This window comes from Harpia harpyja, chromosome 1 (assembly GCF_026419915.1).
Source record: "Harpia harpyja isolate bHarHar1 chromosome 1, bHarHar1 primary haplotype, whole genome shotgun sequence".
Lineage (NCBI taxonomy): Eukaryota > Metazoa > Chordata > Aves > Accipitriformes > Accipitridae > Harpia > Harpia harpyja.
In genome coordinates this window covers 32,592,852-32,610,734 of record NC_068940.1, presented here as the reverse complement: position 1 = coordinate 32,610,734, position 17,883 = coordinate 32,592,852, and the positions used below count along the sequence as shown (strand labels likewise).

General features: G+C 48.8%; 2 protein-coding genes across 5 annotated transcripts in view; both read left to right on the top strand.

Moving 5' to 3' along the window:
• Nucleotides 1–9,318: 9,318 nt before the first annotated feature.
• LOC128141314 (uncharacterized) lies at nucleotides 9,319–12,881 on the top strand. 4 transcript variants are annotated; one of them, XM_052785926.1, is made up of 3 exons: nucleotides 9,319–9,572; nucleotides 11,362–11,493; nucleotides 11,641–12,881. In XM_052785926.1, exons 1-3 carry the CDS (start codon nucleotides 9,381–9,383, stop codon nucleotides 11,821–11,823), a joined length of 507 nt encoding a protein of 168 aa, XP_052641886.1. In that variant the 5' UTR covers nucleotides 9,319–9,380; the 3' UTR covers nucleotides 11,824–12,881. The 4 variants fall into 4 exon arrangements, 2 of the variants coding, with proteins under 2 accessions (XP_052641886.1, XP_052641877.1); XR_008234957.1 differs by having other exon boundaries at nucleotides 9,319–11,164; nucleotides 11,362–12,881; XR_008234956.1 differs by having other exon boundaries at nucleotides 9,319–11,250; nucleotides 11,362–12,881.
• Nucleotides 12,882–15,812: 2,931 nt separating this feature from the next.
• The window catches only part of SLCO4A1 (solute carrier organic anion transporter family member 4A1), a 28,044-nt gene continuing 25,973 nt past the window's right edge, over nucleotides 15,813–17,883 (top strand). The window contains exon 1 of the mRNA XM_052785904.1: nucleotides 15,813–15,894. The gene's annotated coding sequence lies outside the window, so the exon portion shown is untranslated. The remainder of the gene's footprint in view (nucleotides 15,895–17,883) is intronic.

Genomic DNA, 17,883 nt, shown 5'->3' with positions numbered 1-17,883 from the left:
GAGGGAAAAGGGAAGCTGCGGGATCGCACTTGGAAGTAGAAGCAAAGCAAACGGCTCGTGCCTGGGCAGGGCTCGAGTGGACGGGCAGCACTGTCTGCAAGTGGTGACTCCAGCTTGGCCTTCTCTGCTGGCAGTTCGCAGGTCTCTGGGCAATTGTCTTTTCACCCATCATCCTTCCCCTGCCCAATACACAGCAGGCTGGCAGGATTAATTGATCTGTGTTTGAATTTCTCCTCTTAAGTAGGTATTAATTTTTTTTTTTTTTTCCCCATCGTAACCACAGTGGCAAACATTCCCCTGTGCATGTATTTAAGCTATCCAATGTGGGCCGCTTTGTTCTTAATTTTGATTATTTTAAGAAGTCCTTTAGCACATCAAATAGTCTCCATGGATAAGGATTTATAGGAAGGTCTTGAGAGCTGTCAGAGTAATGTTTTTCCAGTGGCAAAAACTTAACCTCCTCTTAGATCTTTATTTCTGCGTTGTCCTGCGTTTGCCATGTGATGAAGAGATGGTGTAGCTGTGGTAAGTGCTCGGTTACAGCTATCAGGATGAAGGACACGTGTTGTCAGTTGTTTTGGTTTTGATCCCATTTGAATGTGTCCGTCAACAGCCTTGAATCAAAGAAAGTGAGAAGGAGCCTTTAATAGTTGTGATTTGGAAACTTCAAGCTTACCTTTTTTTTTTTTTTATAGACACTAAGTAAATGGTTGGCGGGCTCTTGTAAATCATAACATTTCTAAATATATCAAAAAGGCTCTCTGCCAAGCTGCTGGCAAAGATGGTGTCAATTCCTATTTAATTCTTTTCCCCCTTCAGATTACTTTTACATTGAATAATTTCAAATCATAATGCAAAAAATCAGGGACTCTTAACGAGACTAGCTAACACCGTGATTAATGAAAGTGTAATGCAAGCTACTGTACAGCCATTAGAAACCAGTTAGCTAATTAGTGTAATCACAGAGGTGGAAATAATTAAAAGACTATAAAATAGAGGTAGCCTAATAACAACATTTTCCTCTGACCCAGAACTGGTGAGAAGAGGATGGTTTGCTGGGTTAGGAACAGAAAGAAGCAGAGACTGAAGAGTCTGGGAGTAATCACCGTCAATGAGGTCTTGGGGCTGGATCAGACAAGTAGAAATAGAGCAGATTTTACAGCAGGGTAATCCACATTGCAGCAGAGTTCTCTGGCAAAGGCACTTCATGTTACAGCACCCCTCTTCCATATTTATCCATTGCCACAAGTTTTGTGGCAAACTAATCAAGACATGGGTACTTGTGGCGAGGCAGGATCTGGCTGGCTCTCTTTCTTTTTTACTCTTTTGTTCCCTTTTTTCTTTCCCAGGTTAGTAGCAAATATAGTATTAAAACATCATTCACCTTGCAGCCCCTGAGCCCTTCAGGCTTGGTTTTGGGAAAGGGAGAAATCGATGTCCTAAGGTACTTAAGAAGAAAATCCTGTTAGAGGATTCACTATATTTATATGATAGTGTATTGATGTAGGTTATTCACTATAAGTTTCACTAGACTCTAACAGTTGAAAAACCGCTTGCTAAGAGGGAAAACTCTTTCTGGGCTGAGGAGAGCAGTGCAGCAACCGGTGAGGGTGGCACTTGTTGCCACAGCTGCTGCCAGGAGCTGGGTGCCAAGCAGCCCTGCCACCCTCTTCCATCCTCACCCACAGCCTTTGCACCCAGGTTGGTGCAGACAGCCCCGAGTCCTTTGGGCAATACCAGCACGTTAGTGTGGTGGTGAATCCTAAACAGCCCCCAAAACATGTGCCCGGTGCTTCTCCAAGGGGTGTCCCAGGCGGGACTGTTCAGATTCATCCCTTGTTAATGAGAGATGCAGGACAGTGTGATGAGTTGGATTTCACTCCTGGTGATTAGAAGTGACCTACCGCTTGCTGATAGACGAAACAGCTCCACGTAACAGGCTACAAAAAAATCCTAACTGGTAATTTTCCAGTTTGATGGGTCACCACTATGGCCATCTCCATCGGCTCTTATCATTTCTGCCACAGTTTTGTGTGTGTTTCATTTGACCTGGGTATAATGAGCAAAGAAGAAAAAAGTAGCTGCAGACACACAATCAACGATCATCCGCTGAAGCTGATGAAGATGCCAAGACTGCTAAGTGGGTCTTCATTAGCTATTCACAAGCTAAGAGCCGTCCTTATTTATTCTTCCTTCCTAGGTGAATCTATTTTTGAATATCTTTTGTACTGATCTTGTCTGGGGGGTGAGAGGCTGGATGGAGGGTACCGCCACTGCCAGGTAATCAGATTATTTTCATGAAAAAATAGACCGTGACACCAAGTTGGCAGCAAGCTGAAAAGAAGAAACAATGTGATGCCATTTACAGAAGGAAGGAATAATTTTCCCTGGTGACACTTCTAGTGGGAGGCAGAACTTATCTCCTCTTTGCAGCGCAAATGAAGCATCACAGCAGTAGCATTAACTGTGCTTCCATGTTTCCAGCTTGTCTTTTCATTAACCTTTTTTTATTGCTGTAGCAGCGAACATGCTTTCCAGAGAGGGTTTGCATTGCTGGAGATGCAAGCCCAGGATGTCCCACCCGGGTCCCCAGGCTGTGGCACATGAGCCTGATGGTCTGTGCTGCATGTAGATGAGCTTGCAGTGAAGAAGGGAAACCTGATATATATCTACAAGTCTGCTGGAGAGGGGCTCTTGGAGCAGCAGGTCATGGCCAGCCTTGCTCCAGGGGCCCTTTTGCCCTACCAGCTTGGCTGCGTGAATCCCATCTCGGGACATCCTTGAGGATGCAGATGGGAAAGTGCTTAACTCCTGGCAACGTCAGTGTCTTCAGGAGAGAAAGGTGCCGCCTTCATCTGCACAACCCCCTATTCCGCAGGCATCACTTAAACTTTCCAATTGAAGCTTTTCTTAAAAGCCACAGCTCCCGCTGTGCTGGGACCAGTTGGTTGCGGATGCCTCTCGCCCTCCCGGCCGCATCCGTCTGCGGTGAAGGCTGCCCTCTCCCGACACGCAGAGTATCTGAGGGATGCAGTGGTTGAGCTTGCACCCCACCAGCGCAGGGGGCCCAGCACCCTCGGCCAGCACCCCCCTTGGTCCCAGCCACGCTGGGCACAGCCCAACGATGTCCCATCCCAGTAAGCACACACCAACACGGCCTCAAGCATCCCCCGAGGTGGCCTGGCCCCATCACCGGCTCCTGCCCACGATGGGTCCAACCTGCGTCCCCCCTCCAGCAGCGTGTGGGTGCTGTTTGAGAAACCACCCAGAGCGCTGCATTCCTTCTGCAGAAGATTTCCATTTTACCTGACTGACTCCTGCCCTCCCAAACCTGCCCAGCACTTTTTATTTTCGGTTTTGTATTCCAACAGTGTGGGAGTGAGTACCGTACTCATCCGAGTAATCTTTTTCCAGCTGAGTCTATTCACGCTGCAGACTATGTGGGTGACACCCTGGGAAAGCCCAGTTTAGCAGTGTACTGCTCCAGGAATGCATTTTTTTTTTTTTTATGAACAGCAACATGAGCCAAGCACTTGTACCTCTGGGGTTTGTAAACAGCTGATCTATGAGAGATTACTTTTTTTTTTTCCCTTGTGCTTTTGACCTTATTTGCTGAAAATGAAACATCATCTAACCTTCCAGGAAATACCATGATTCTTCGATCTGACATGACAACATGAATCTTCTGTAAGAGTGCATCCGTTCTGCATCTCAGGTCTCTGGAACAGAGTTCTGGGCACCGGAGTGGGAATTGCAGCATCATGAATATGGGACAGCAGGACCTGAGCCCTGCACCTCTCCAGCCTGGGGAGTGACATCCCCATGGGGCTAGTCACTGACTAAGCTCATTCTGCACCAGTTCCTCATGGAAAAATTGGGATTTCTTGAGCCTGAATCAGCTTGAGCATCTTAAAGTTTTGTGGGAGAGATGAAACCCTTCTCATGCAGCTCTGTGGGTCTGGCTGAAATAAAACACAGCTCTGCAGCTTGCCCTGCTTCAGCCTCCCCTAGCCACCTCCTAGAAGAGGTCTTAAAGACTGTTGCACTGCCGAAATTTCAGGCTCTGCACGCCATGCTCAGCGAGCACAGCCCACATTTCCGACAGCGCGATGCCTGCGGGTACCTAATCTCGTCCGTACAATCAGCCTTTCCAGGAAGGCAGCGCGGTGGCTGTGAGGTTTGCGTGTGGGGTGGGCTTGGGGGGGGGAACTGCAAAGCTGTGTCTGTATCGGGGCCGGAGCAGCGGAGAGGGCTAGTTGAAGGTAAGAGGTTATTTATGGGAAGCTGCAGTTCTTGTGCTGCTCTACAGCTTTTTGCCTCCCACTTGCCACGAGGGGTTTAGAAGACATCATTTTGCTTAAGAATTGCATGCTTTTAGAGCCACACTGGTTTACCTGGGGTGTATTCATCAGTGTGCAGATCTCTCTCCTTTGTGAGTTATTCTGGGAGCAGAGGTCCCCCAAATCCCGCTAGACCTGGGGAACGACCCGCAGCAACCTTTGCATTTTGCTGTGTTTCCCTCTGGATCAGATCGGTGACATTCCCAATCCCCAGCGTACTGGGGAAGATGAGTTTAACTGAACCCACAATGATACCCTCTCCAAAAGCCCCAGAAAGTTAAAATGTCTTTCTTTCTGCCTGGACCACTTTTCCTTGTTTTACCACTAGATGGGAGAGTGAGACTGGGCTAACTCAGCTGCTCCCGTCCTTGTCCCGGTAGGAATTCCGAGAGGTGTTGAGAACTGAGAAATGCCCGCAGGTCATCCTGCAAATCCTCCCAACTCGGGGAGACAGTGGGTAACCCCCCAAATGCCTAGTTATTGCCTAACCCCCAAAGTGCATGGTTAGGGGGGACTGATGCTTGCCTGGTGCTTTCCCTCAATACCGGTATCCTGGCGGTGGCCGCTCCGCCCTCAGGCAAGGGGGATTCACTTACACAAAGACTAGATATATTCTTGGGGTGATATGCTTCATTTTTCTTCCTATCCACCTGTCCTAGAGCAGAGGGAGGTGGGGAAAGTGCTTGCAATTCCCTTCTCATCCATGCCCCAAATCCTGCTTCCCAGGAAGCTGGTTGACCCCAATAATTGCTTTGTGAGGTAAAGAATAAAGCAGTATTTTCTCCTCCTTTCCTTCCACACCTTTCTCCTATAGGATTCTTATGTAATGATACTCCCAGCGATACCATTTTCCTGCAAAGATTAAAAATGGGCTGGCGCAATGACTGCACATGCAGGAGGAGAATTTGTGCCCTGGTCTGATGCCGCTTGCCTCGGGAGCTGCCGTGGGCGAGGGTGGGGAGGGTGCCCGGTTCATTAATGTCTTATTAAATTTACTTTCACTGCAGCACTTCCCGTCTCCCGAGATGCTTCCCAAGGTCTTGCTGGGACTGGGTATGTTTGGGAATTATATAGTTGCAGAAGCACTTTCTCAACCAAATCACATTGCCCAGTTTGACTATTTTTATTATTGTAAGGTTTGGGGCTTTTAAAAATAAACAACTCTTCTTCCTTCCTGAGATCTCACAAGTTCTGGAAGAAATCCCATAGTAGCCAAATTCTCTGACTGCCTGTGTGACTATGGCAGACTATGTAATCCCTGTAACTTGGAAATTATCTTTCTGGGGGATTTTGCTGTCTGCCCCACCTTCCTAATTTGCAAGCTTTTTAGAGAAGTGACTCAACTGATTTGTTTAATGCCAGGCACAGTTGGGCAATGAGATGAAATAATTCTAATAACCACCCTAACTGCAGTGCCCTTATTGCCTCTGCTGCAGTCTCCTGGCTTTGCCTCCACAGAAAATATCTGTCATTATCCTGTTAGAGAGAAACAACAGCTTCTTTGGAGAGGAAGTTTGTGTTTTTTCCTGGACAGAACTACTCCTATTTTCCGTAAGCAACAGGCACACCGTCCTGTGTGTGCAACGAGGCCACTGAGTCACCAGTGCGAAGCACTAACCGGCTCGTGCACCTTGCCGGGGAAGACCCAAAATCCCTTCAAAGAAGAGAAGAGACATCTTTCTTCAGTGGATAATTACAGATGAAAAAATGTTGCCTGGAAGCAATAAAAAAAAATAGACATTCCAGACCTGGCAGGTCCAGGGCACATTTGCTTGTGCAAATGGAGCTTCTAGCTGCTGGGGACAGCCTGGGGTGGGAGCATCTCCTGCTGCAGCGGGGGCCAGGACTGGGGTTTCACCTCACTCTGTCCATGCACGGATCTGGGACGTGTGGGGATGAAGGTCAGAGCAGCCATAGGGCATCTCTAATAGATGGTTAATCGTATATCTGCTTCTGGCCATGGACATTCGTGGGAGAAGTTACTGCCCTCAGCCAACTGCCTGCTGCTCCCTGTCCTCCTCGGATGTCAAACGCTGGGTAAGCAAGTGGAAAAAATAAATCTGAAATACTCGGGACCACTGCAGTAACTCTGATTTGCTTTGCTATGCTCCCAGTCTTTATATCCCTTTCCTCTCTTATCTCCCCCTTCACAGTCCTAGAAGAGAATTAAAAACCAGAAAAAGCACTAACTGGCGAGAGGAGCTACAAAGTGACCGGTGGGACGGTGCACCCTTGTGATGACACAGGACCGGAGGAACAAGGACACCAGAGACCGACTTCTGGCCTCTGCTGACTGCAGGAGCTGCTGCGGCTTGTCGCTGTCTAATGGCTTTCAGCACGCCAAACGCAAAGTCAGGCCTACTTCAGCAAGGAGAAGTTGAGCTGATTAAGTTTCTCTTTAATTATAACAAGGCAACGGCACGTGCAAGTGTCGCTTCAGATGAGAAACACGTGGCAGTCACCAAGTTAAAGCTGTATCCTGTAAACCTTTCCAGTATGTGAGGCTGAGCCTTGAATTCCTGCTGCTGCAGGACCAGGGGGAGGAAAGGAAAAAGGATTTGAGCATGGCCCAAGCTGTGGTCCACGGGACTTGTTTCAGGAAAGCTCAGCTAGCCGTGAAACAGCCCTGACGAATGGTTGGGGCAGAGTCGCGCGCAGCACGTGTGCACGCACGGCATTTACTGCACCAGTAGGCAGCTCCAGCAGCAATATAGAGTGTAAAGCTTAAACTTATAAAGCATAGATGCAGAGACCAGAATGGAGCAGCGGATTAGCAAAAGGCAGCCTTGCTGGGAAACCACCACTATGGACTTCCGGAGGGCTAACTTTGGCCTCTTCGAGGCACTGGTTGAGAGAGTCCCTTGGGAGACGGTCCTGAAGGGCAAAGGGGTCCAGGAGGGATGGACATTCTTTAAAAAGGAAATCTTAATGGCTCAGGACCAGGCTATTCCCATGTGCCGCAAGTCAAACCGCCGAGGAAAACGACCTGCCTGGCTGAATGGGGAGCTTTTGCTAGGACTTAAGAAAAAAAGGAGAGTTTATAATCTCTGGAGGAAAGGGCGGGCAACTTGGGAGGAGTACAGGGATCTTGTTAGATCATACAGAGAGAAAATTAGAAAGGCGAAAGCTCAGCTAGAACTAAATCTGGCCACTATCGTAAGGGACAACAAAAAATGTTTTTACAAATATGTTAACAGTAAAAAGAATCCCAAGGAGAATATCTATCCTTTAATGGATACAGAAGGGAACGTAGCAACCAGTGATGAGGAAAAGGCCGAGGTACTTAATGCCTTCTTTGCCTCAGTCTTTAATAGTGAGTCCAGTCATCCTCAGGGTACTCCACCTCATGAGCTGGAAGGTAAGGATGAAGAGCATAACATACCCCCCTTAATCCAGGAGGAATTAGTTAGGGACCTGTTACGCCATCTGGACACTCACAAATCTATGGGACCTGATGGGATCCATCCAAGAGTACTGAGGGAACTGGCAGAGGTCCTTGCCAAGCCACTCTCTATCATCTATCAGCGTTCCTGGTCAACAGGGGAGGTCCCAGAGGACTGGAGGCTTGCCAATGTGACTCCCATTTATAAGAAGGGTCGGAGGGAGGATCCAGGGAACTACAGGCCTGTCAGCCTGACCTCGGTACCAGGAAAGATTATGGAACGGTTTGTCTTGAGAGCACTCACACGGCAGCTCCAGGATAAGAGGGGGATCAGGCCCAGTCAGCATGGGTTTATGAAAGGCAGGTCCTGCTTGACCAACCTGATCTCCTTCTATGACCAGGTGACCCGCCTAGTGGATGAGGGAAAGGCTGTCGATGTTATTTTCCTAGACTTCAGCAAGGCCTTTGATACTGTCTCTCATGGCATACTCCTGGAGAAGCTGGCGTCTTGTGGCCTGGATAAGTGCACTATTCACTGGGTGAAAAACTGGCTGGATGGCCGAGCCCAGAGGGTCATGGTGAATGGGGTGAAATCCAGTTGGCGGTGGGTCACGAGTGGTGTTCCCCAGGGCTCGGTGTTGGGCCCTGTTCTGTTTAATATCTTTATTGATGATTTGGATGATGGGATTGAGTGCACCCTCAGCAAGTTTGCAGACGACACCAAGTTGGGAGGCAGGGTCGATCTGCTTGAGGGTAGGGAGGCTCTACAAAGAGATCTGGACAGGCTGGATCGATGGGCTGAGGCCAATTGTATGAAGTTTAACAGGGCCAAGTGCCGGGTCCTGCACTTTGGTCACGGCAACCCCATGCAGCGCTACAGGCTTGGGGAAGAGTGGCTGGAAAGCTGCCCGGCAGAGAAAGACCTGGGGGTGCTGGTTGACAGCTGGCTGAATATGAGCCAGCAGTGTGCCCAGGTGGCCAAGAAGGCCAATCGCATCCTAGCCTGTATCAGGAACAGCGTGGCCAGCAGGAACAGGGAGGTGGTTGTTCCCCTGTACTCAGCACTGGTGAGGCCGCACCTCGAGTACTGTGTTCAGTTTTGGGCCCCTCACTACAGGAAAGACCTTGAGCTGCTTGAGCGTGTCCAGAGAAGGGCAATCAAGTTGGTGAGGGGCCTTGAGCACAAGTCTTATGAGGAGCGGCTGAGGGATCTGGGGTTGTTCAGTCTAGAAAAGAGGAGGCTGAGGGGAGACCTTATCGCTCTCTACAACTACCTGAAAGGGGGTTGTAGTGAGGTGGGTGTTGGTCTCTTCTGTCAGGTAGCTGGAGATAGGACAAGAGGAAATGGCCTCAAGTTGAGGCAAGGGAGATTTAGGTTAGATATTAGGAAAAATTTTTTTACTGAGAGGGTTGTCAAACATTGGAATGGGCTGCCCAGGGAAGTGGTTGAGTCACCATCCCTGGAGGTATTCAAAAAGCGAGTGGACAGGGTACTCCAGGGCATGGTTTAGGAGGCATGGTTAATGGTTGGACTTGATGATCTTGAAGGTCTTTTCCAACCGAAATGATTCTATGATTCTATGATTCTATGAAATGTTGTGTCGCTGCAGGTTGCAGCCAGAGCCCTTCGGTAGCTAGCTCCCGGCATTGCGGCAGCCATGCGGACCCTCATGATGGTGATTAAAAGCAGCTCCATGAATTTGGAAAGTGGGCAGAGGAGTCTACCTCCTCCTCAGGGGCATTTTCAGCCCACAGCTGAGCACAGAGGGCTGCATGCGCTGGTGAAGTACGTGGGATGTGCTCCATGGGGCTGCGACCTCTTCGGGGGGGCAAGAGGCAGTCATGCGATGGTAAGCACAGAGCACAGATTAAGCGAAAACTATTACGAGGGTGAACGTCAGCCCCAGGACACTGGGGCATCCCCAGATGGAGGGCTCCGCACCACGGGGGATGGCTGATGCTTCCTCTGATCCTGACCCACACGGGCAGCTCCCGGCCGGGATGCAATCTGGCCTCGCAGATGCAGAGTGCGATCTCTCTTGTAGACCTTGAATCCTGCAAGAGGAACTATAGGGATGGATTTTCAAAATCAGTCAGAATTAGTGGGATCCAGGCCTTACCTGAGATAGATAGCAACAGAATTAGCCACATGATTTCTCCTCTGGGTTTACAGGGGCAATATTTTTCCAAAGTTCAAAGTCTTTATCTGCAGGAAGCATGTGACATGCTTCGCAGTCACGCCATAGTTTTGGTGCTATGAACAATTAAAAAAATCAATTTCTGGAGCAATATTTTCTATGTTTGTAATCTCTGAACTAATTACAGGACTGGAAAATCAATAGCTATCTGGAAATCTTTCCAATGCGGCTAACTAAGCATGCTACATATCATGCTGGAATATATTCTTCACAAACACATGATGCTTGTGACCATCTCCCAGATCATATGGGCAGATGATATCACTGTCAATAAGCGTCTGTACTTCATTACACTGCAATGGCAACATTTACCAAAATCTGCAGGGGGGGACTGGGCACAGCAAATAGCACAGTATGTGAGATCTGGAGCAACATTTGTGCCAGCATTTTAAGCCAACAACAAAAAGTGTTGAAAGACTCGGTTAGTTCAACAGGAATCTTCAAAAAGATTACGAAATAAAGTCATTAAAAGTTCACGCCTCAGCTATAATGTTGTTTTTTCATCAGGATTTATTAAAAAAAAAAATAGTAAAACCTTTGGTGACTGAAAATAACCTCTTTCTCTAGTGTCCTAGCAAGAGAGAGCGGTGTTAAATGGGTAGTTCAATGGCGAATACACGTCAAAACACACACGTAAAAAGGAAGGGTGTTGCTCTGATGAATATGATCTCCTCTTGCTGTACAAACATGCAATGTTGACCATGGCAACTCAGTTGGAGCCAAAGCCCAAACCCTTGTGCTGATGCTCTGTACCGCTTCCCGCACACCACAGGCGTTGCTGGGATCTTATTTGAGATGCTGCCGCCTCACTCGTGCCCTGCAAGAGCTCAGCCTGCTCTTCCTTGGTACGGTAGAGTTTGTGCTGCTGCTAAATGGAGAGTAAATATTCCCATCAGACGCAGTGCCAAAAGCACAGCAAGTGGATAAGGAGCAAAGACCACAGTACAGGTGGTTTTCCCCACGCTCCTGTTTGCACCGCTGCTTGGTACAACAGAGCGATGAATTCTGAGCTGTCACGACACCACAAATATTTGCTCTCGTTTTATATGTTTTTCTCTGATTATTCTTCATAGCTTTTTTCCCCCCTCAGTGAATCGAACAGAGGAAAAGTGGGATTGGGGTACATCTCTGCCCTCGCTCCCTCCGCAAGCCGGGGGATTCCCGCAGATGCACCCACACCCGCAGCTCTCCAAGGTGGGGATCCTCGTCCCAGCGCGGAGCTTCAGGTCCTGCAACCCAGGAAGGTAGGGTGCGGAGTGTGCTTTGTTCCAGCCCTCATCTCAGGAAAGAGGCCACGATTTATAGTCCCTCCTAAATAAGAATTTAGCAGGTTAGTTAGTTATGCTCAAAGAATTAAAATTTTGGAGCTGGGCATGACCCATGTAATAATGATCTGGATTGTAATTATTGGTATTATTAATTACTGTTTGCATTTCTGTAGGACTCCCACGTCCAGCTCAGGAGCTCCTGTGCACGGTGCAGCACATGGGCAGGGAGAAAGGAACCCCTCGAGCTCCTGACAGCTTGCCCGGAGAAGTGGAGCCGGACCGGAGCGTGGCCATGGGTGTTTATGGTAACAGGACTGCCTCGCCTGCACCCAGAACATACACTCCCATGGGGTGGCTTTGCTAATCTGGGCTGGTTTCTGCCAGAAAGCAACAGTTACAAAAACATTGTGCTTGCCATAATCGCAGCCACAATTTCCCTTTTAACTCCTAAGGTTGAAATGACCTTGATGCTAACTCAGAGCTGCCGGGCACCACGTACTGTTCAGACTCTATGGGAACATACCCACGGCTGCTGCGCTCTGCTTCAACGTGTCTTCTCCTCGGATGATGCCATCTATGGACTTTTCCATGATTCTTGCCAGTGTAATGTCATATTTCATTCAAATAAAAGTTGATTGGAGTGCAAGAAATCACTTCTATTTCTATCTTAGGAAAGAAAGGCTGCAGGGTCTGCGCATCACCTAATGGAAAAGACCTGAGAAAAAAGAGCTCAGACCCTTCAGAAATCTTTCAAAGAGAAGCTACAGCTCTCCCTTACCTCTTTTAAAATTAATGCATCACACTTTTTACCTGCTGAGCAGCAAAGTTTCTAACACCGTTTCCAAATAACCCAGAGGTACGGTATGGCAGTGCTGTCGCCGGCTGGTTTATAAAGAGGGCGAGAGCAGGACACACGGCGAGGGATCGCTGCCTCTCGCGACGTTCCCCTGGCTGCCGGCCATCAGCACCTCGGGGGCATCCCGAACTAGAGGTTTGCACGGAGATTATTGGGTTTAACAGCCGCCAGAGCGTGTGTCACCCATGAATTTGTCTAATCCTTCCTCGAACACAGTTACACTTTCAGCTCTGCAATGCCCTTCGGCAACGGTTGCCATTGTTTAATCAGGAGCTGTGCAAGAGTTTGCTTTAAACCTCCTACCTCATCCTTTCATTTACAGGATCCTTTGCTCTTGTAATAATAAATGCAGCTCGCAGTGCTGAGCAGGATGGATTCTGATGCTCCAGTTTGCAAAACCAACAGGGTCTTACAGAGGTAGGATAACACAAAGTCTGGTAAAAATCCCAGGGGGGATTTTCAGGAGTGCATTTCCCACTGCAAGCCAGCACTAGCCACTGCTCTTGAAAAATCCCACCTTTACTCATTATTTATTATATGTTTCCTGTGAATGAATTTCTGGCTCAAATTAGAGTTATAATAAAAGTCTAAAAAAAAATCTTCTCTGAGGAAAAAATCCAGTTCTGTACTTCCTTCCCCAAGATTTGTTGCGTGTTCTGCAATAGGAGATGTGAATCATGGCAGTATTTATAACAGCGATATTAGGAAATGATCATTCAGGCACCAGAAATCTGTGTTAGACATTATGTCTTTAAATAAATTGTTTATTACTATGTTAACCTTATCTTGTAAATACATGTACACTTAACTATATTAAAAATGTAAACATTCCCAGAACCGGACTTTACATGATGAATATACAACAACTCCCCTTCTTTCCTAGTCAGCTCTGTGGATCTTGGAAAAACGAGGATAGTTTCATTTGATGGGCATTAATAGGTTTATGTCTGCAGAGATTTAGCCCAAAGATTGTCATGATCATCTCAGGCCCCACGTGGCTTACAGGACTGAACTTGAAGAAACATCTTTCAACAGCTGCTGGTGTCGGAGCGATTCCAGCTCTGGGAGCGCCTCCAGCCAACTAACTTCCCTTCCGTGGCACTAAATTTGCATTCATTAAAACCAGAGTTTTAATGATTTATGGACATTTATAAAAACGGCAGCCCAGAGCTCCTGACACTCTCAAAGCTTGTGACAGAGGTACAACACATCATAAATCCATCCCGGGGTGAAATACTGAATGAAAATCATTGCAGGTATATCTGCAAGTGTTAACATGACCCATAAAATCAGTTTCAGTCAAACTAAAATGCTCAGGGCCTCCCAAACCCAAGGAGATAGTAACCCATATAATAACAACAATATAATGATTATAATGTTAGTAAAAATACTACTAATACGATTACCAGTCTCCTTGTCACTGTTTATTACCATCATGGCCCTGATAATTCTCAGCTCTAACGATGGATGGGGGCAGAGATGGCCCCATCCTTTCAGAAACAACCTTTGTGTCCACCACCAAGCCCCAGCCAAGGAAAAACCTTGTCCCCTTCAATTTTAAAAGAAAAGCCACCAGCAGCATCAGCCACTAGCAGAGCTCCATATCCAGTCTGGCTGAGCTTGACAGGCGAAGGAGCAAAAGGAGACAGTCCCAAGATTAATTCCAGCTTCTCCTATCCCTTAAAACAGCTACAAAGATCCTTAGGATAAGCCCAGTTCTGGGAAGACGCCGGGCTCTGGAGGAGCCTTCTGCCACTCACACTGCAAGGTGTGCACTGGCTCACGCAGGGTGAGCCCCGAGGGCTTTAAAACTGAGTTTAAACCAAACTTGCCCCCGGGACAGACTCCTTTTCATTTACAAGCGAATCAGCAGAGATGGCAAGACTGATTTGCCATGCCACTGCCCAGCATCTTTTAAAGATTTTTGTAGGAGACAGATATCTTCCAGGTGACCTCTGTCCTTCCCTGCCACACCATCTCCCTTGGACACGTTATCGTAGTTACTATTAGCTCATGCAAATCCATAGGACAAGCTCCGTATCTTGACATCTCCCTCACCCAAGAGGTAACATAGTTGGAGATGCTGTACAAAAAAATCACCAAAATTTAAGTAAAAGAGGACAACCTCACCAAAGGCAGGATGGACCAAAACCTATGTGGAGAAGTGAGCAGAGCTGAGGAGCAGGGATGCATCACCCTGAAGCTGGAGCCAGCAATGAATGCAGCTTGGCATGGTTGAACGGGAAACAGTGTGGGCTTCCCCAGCTCGGATGCTTTTGACGCACCACTTCACCTTCGCACATCTGTTGTCCTTTCCACCCTGTTTATTTAAAATATAAACGGTTTGAAACAGGGCCTTACACATCAGTCCTTGTACAGCACCAGGCAAAACAATGCCCTAACTCCAGTGTGCAGGAAACGATTCATATATAATAAACCAACATCAGCGTGTGCCCATGGAGCAAAAGCTTCCTGGTTTTCCTAACCACAGCATGTCGCAAACAGCAGACTCTCCCACATTTAGTTTTGCTTTAAAAGCTTATTCAACAGCTCCCAATTTAGCCCAGTAAGCGAAAGCAAAACTGCAAGATGCCCATCCACCTCCAAGGGGCACAGCAAGGATGGCAGACCTCTGGCCATATCTTTGCCTTCCTCGCCGCCTTGCGCGGCATTAGCCGGGGTTTTCCATTACCCAGGTTATCCCGCGCGCTCTGGATAATGGAGAACTGATTGCACTTTGAAGAGCTAAACATACAGTGCCTAAATTATTTATCTTTGAACATGCAGAAACAAGCCAAATTCCCAAGCGATGTGAAACAGCTCTTGTAAGAAACGGGGCTGCAAAAGCTGCCCTGGTAGGCATGCGAGAGCTGCGTGGTTAGACCCTCACACATGCAGGTGTCACATCTGCTGAGATTCTTCCCACCCAGGTGATTTATGTCCTGCGGGGTGGTGGGTGCTCAGGTGTGGGTGCCGGTCCAGAGACTCATCTGTGTAATGACACAAGGACCCCCTTTCTGTGCCTATAAACCAACCGCAGTGACAGCAAGTCCCCAAAGAGCAGAGAAAAAGGCCGGAACAAAAGTGTTAATGCAAATCGAGGGGCTTCGGTGTATTTCCACAGCTTTTCCGCCCAGCTCCACCGTTAAACCCGCCGTGCCCAGCCTGGCACTCCACTGCACCAATAAAAATAATGCCACGATAGCTGCGTTTATGGCCCAGATAAAATAACACCCGTGCCTCTGCTCTCGCGCTTTTTCTGCCTTTTACGCGAGGTCAGCTCGTTGCGATAGCTGGAGGTAAACGATTAAATTCCCTGCCATTGCTCTCTGCCACCACAGCCACCGATGCTGCTCCTTCCAGCACAGTTTTCCCATATCCCAAATTTCTCCCTGAGCATCCCGGGGGTGCAAGAAGGCTGGGATACCCCGGCGGGGGGGGGGGGTTAACCCGAACCCTACCTGGGGGGCTGCGAGCCCCCAGGTGCGCAGCAGGGCGGGAAATTGGGCATTTTTCATCAGATGCACCTGCCCCCCCCCGCTCTCTCCTCACCCCGTTTCTTCTCGCTCCCCCTTCCCCCCCTCAAACACCGGTTCCTCTCCCCCCCCCCCCCCCCCGTCCCCTCCCGTCCATCCCTCTCCCCCCGCCACCGCCCGCCTTATCCCCCCCTCCCTACTTTCGCTTTAGCCTCACTTTTCCCCGCCATTGGCCAGCCCGCTTGCAGCATCCACGCCGATTGGAGGAAACACCCGTCCGTCAGGGCCAGGCACCCACCCCCTTGGCGGGGGCTGTGGAGCTGTGGAGCGGGGGGGGGCGGAGGCGAGAGGGCAGCGGCGGCGCCCGGCGGCAGGTAACGGCGGCGGGACCAAGGGATCCGGGGGGGGGGAAGGATGGAGGGGCGCGGGGCGGGCATCGCAGGGGAGGGGTGGGCGAACCCTGACCCCCTCCCCCCAACCCCCAGCATGGTAGGACCTACCGGGCGGTGCCGCACGTGTCTGTGGGGAGCCCCGAGGAGGCGGGAATGGGCGCGGATCATCCGGCGCTCCCCCCCCCCGCAGCGGGGTGAAAAGCCCCGAGATGGGGCTGCCGGGGGTCCCCCGGGGAGGGGAGGGGGGGGTCTCGGGGTTGGGGTAAAGCGTTTGGTGCCCGGTCCCAGGGCAGCGCTCCAGCCCCGGGCTTTTGTGTGGGGATCGGTGGTTTGATGGGGAAAAGCCCGGCTTGTGTCAAGGAGGGGGGAAAAAGTTACCAAAATAGCGAAACTCATTGAAATTTTCCGTCTGCAAGCGATGGCCGGTGATGCTTCAAAACCTTGTCACTGAAATTCGTTAGAACTGATTCACTGTGGTTGGTTGGTTGAGTGGGTTTTTTTTTTTTCCCTTTTATCAAACCCTTGCCTTTCTATGGGAAGAAGATGCAGAGAAAAGGCGGAAAATAAGAAAAACTAGTGAAGTGGCAGGGCAAAATGATCCTTACAGCAAGTAAAAACTGTGTTAATGACAAAACGATCCCTATTTCGAGAGGGTAGTAACTGAAGTTAGAGAAGGAAGTAGCAGGCGGCATGCTGAAACAAAATCGGAGCACTTTCGTCACCTGACCTATATTACTTTTACTAACCTATTTGTCCAGGTGATACAAATCAAAAGCATTGTTATAATAAAACCGTGTTTTTCAGTTCTGAGAGCTCCAAAGGCGCAAGTGGGCATTAATCGCATCAGTTTGTTGCATTAATGTTTTATTACCATTTTATAGGCTGTTTGGTTTTACCAGGCAACACGCTACAAACGTGAAGTTATCCCAGTCTGGCACCTCCTTTTTTTTTTTGATTTCTGGGCTCTTACTTTCTATAGTGCCACTTGGTTGTAAAAACACATGTCAAAACAGCATTTAAGGGGGAACGAACGCAAAAGAGATCTTTAGAGAAGGATGCTTTGAGCTGTTGTAAATGTGAGAAAAAGGATGAAACGTGGGGAGAGAGGGTTAGTCAAAAAATGAAAAGACAAAAAAAAAAAAAGTTGCTATTTATATGCAAAGAGGTCTAGCCTGCAGGCTACCGAAAATGATCAGAAACTGAAGCAGCAGCCCTCTGCGCTGGGCGGGCTGCGAGGGACAGACCACAGCCACCTGCCCTGCCACGACTCGGCCGAAACCGTGCTGGCGTGCAACAAGCGTGTGCTGGCGTGTGACAAGTGTGTCCAGGCGTGACAGTGTTGTCTGAAGCCCTGTGAAATAGCCTCTCCGCTGATATTGCCTTAATTTGCCCCGCACGTGTGCATCCAACCCACAAAGTGACAGTGGCAAAAACATTAAGCGTGACCCTGGGATGACAAGTGAGATTGGAAGGAGCAATTCCTGCGAGGGTTAGACGTTCTTGGCCAGCAAAACCAGGAACTACCTGAGCAAATACTTACTAGAAATCTTTACAAAGATTAGAGATTTGCAGGCAAGGGGGAAGATGGGATCAGCCACCAACAAAAGAAATATCCACCGGCTTAGGGAGATCAGCATCCAGCTGCTCTGTGCCTCATGATTTCCGATTGCAAACTCCTTGAGGCAGCTTTAATCTTTTTTTGTGTGTGCCTTTACAGCATGGAGCATGCTGGGGAGGATCCTGCTCTCTGATTTGGGGCTTTACACCCTGCAGTAGCACAAAAAGTGAATCATGGCTCTGCTTTACGCTGCTTGTTTTGCTCAGTCCACCCCAAAAAGCGTCACTGAGCGCTTGTTTTGCTTTATTTTAATTGAGTGTACCGAGCCCAGAAACCTGCCTTTGCCTACGGGCTTGGTCACAATGCACAGGTGAAGGTGCTCGTTATGCCAGATTGCCAAATATTCTGCTTTA

Coding starts and splice junctions, on each gene's coding strand:
- LOC128141314 (XM_052785917.1), top strand. CDS start 9,381: ATGCGGACCCTCATGATGGTGATTAAAAGCAGCTCCATGAATTTGGAA. Junction 9,573..11,361: donor CAAGAGGCAGTCATGCGATG/GTAAGCACAGAG, acceptor GCATTTCTGTAG/GACTCCCACGTCCAGCTCAG.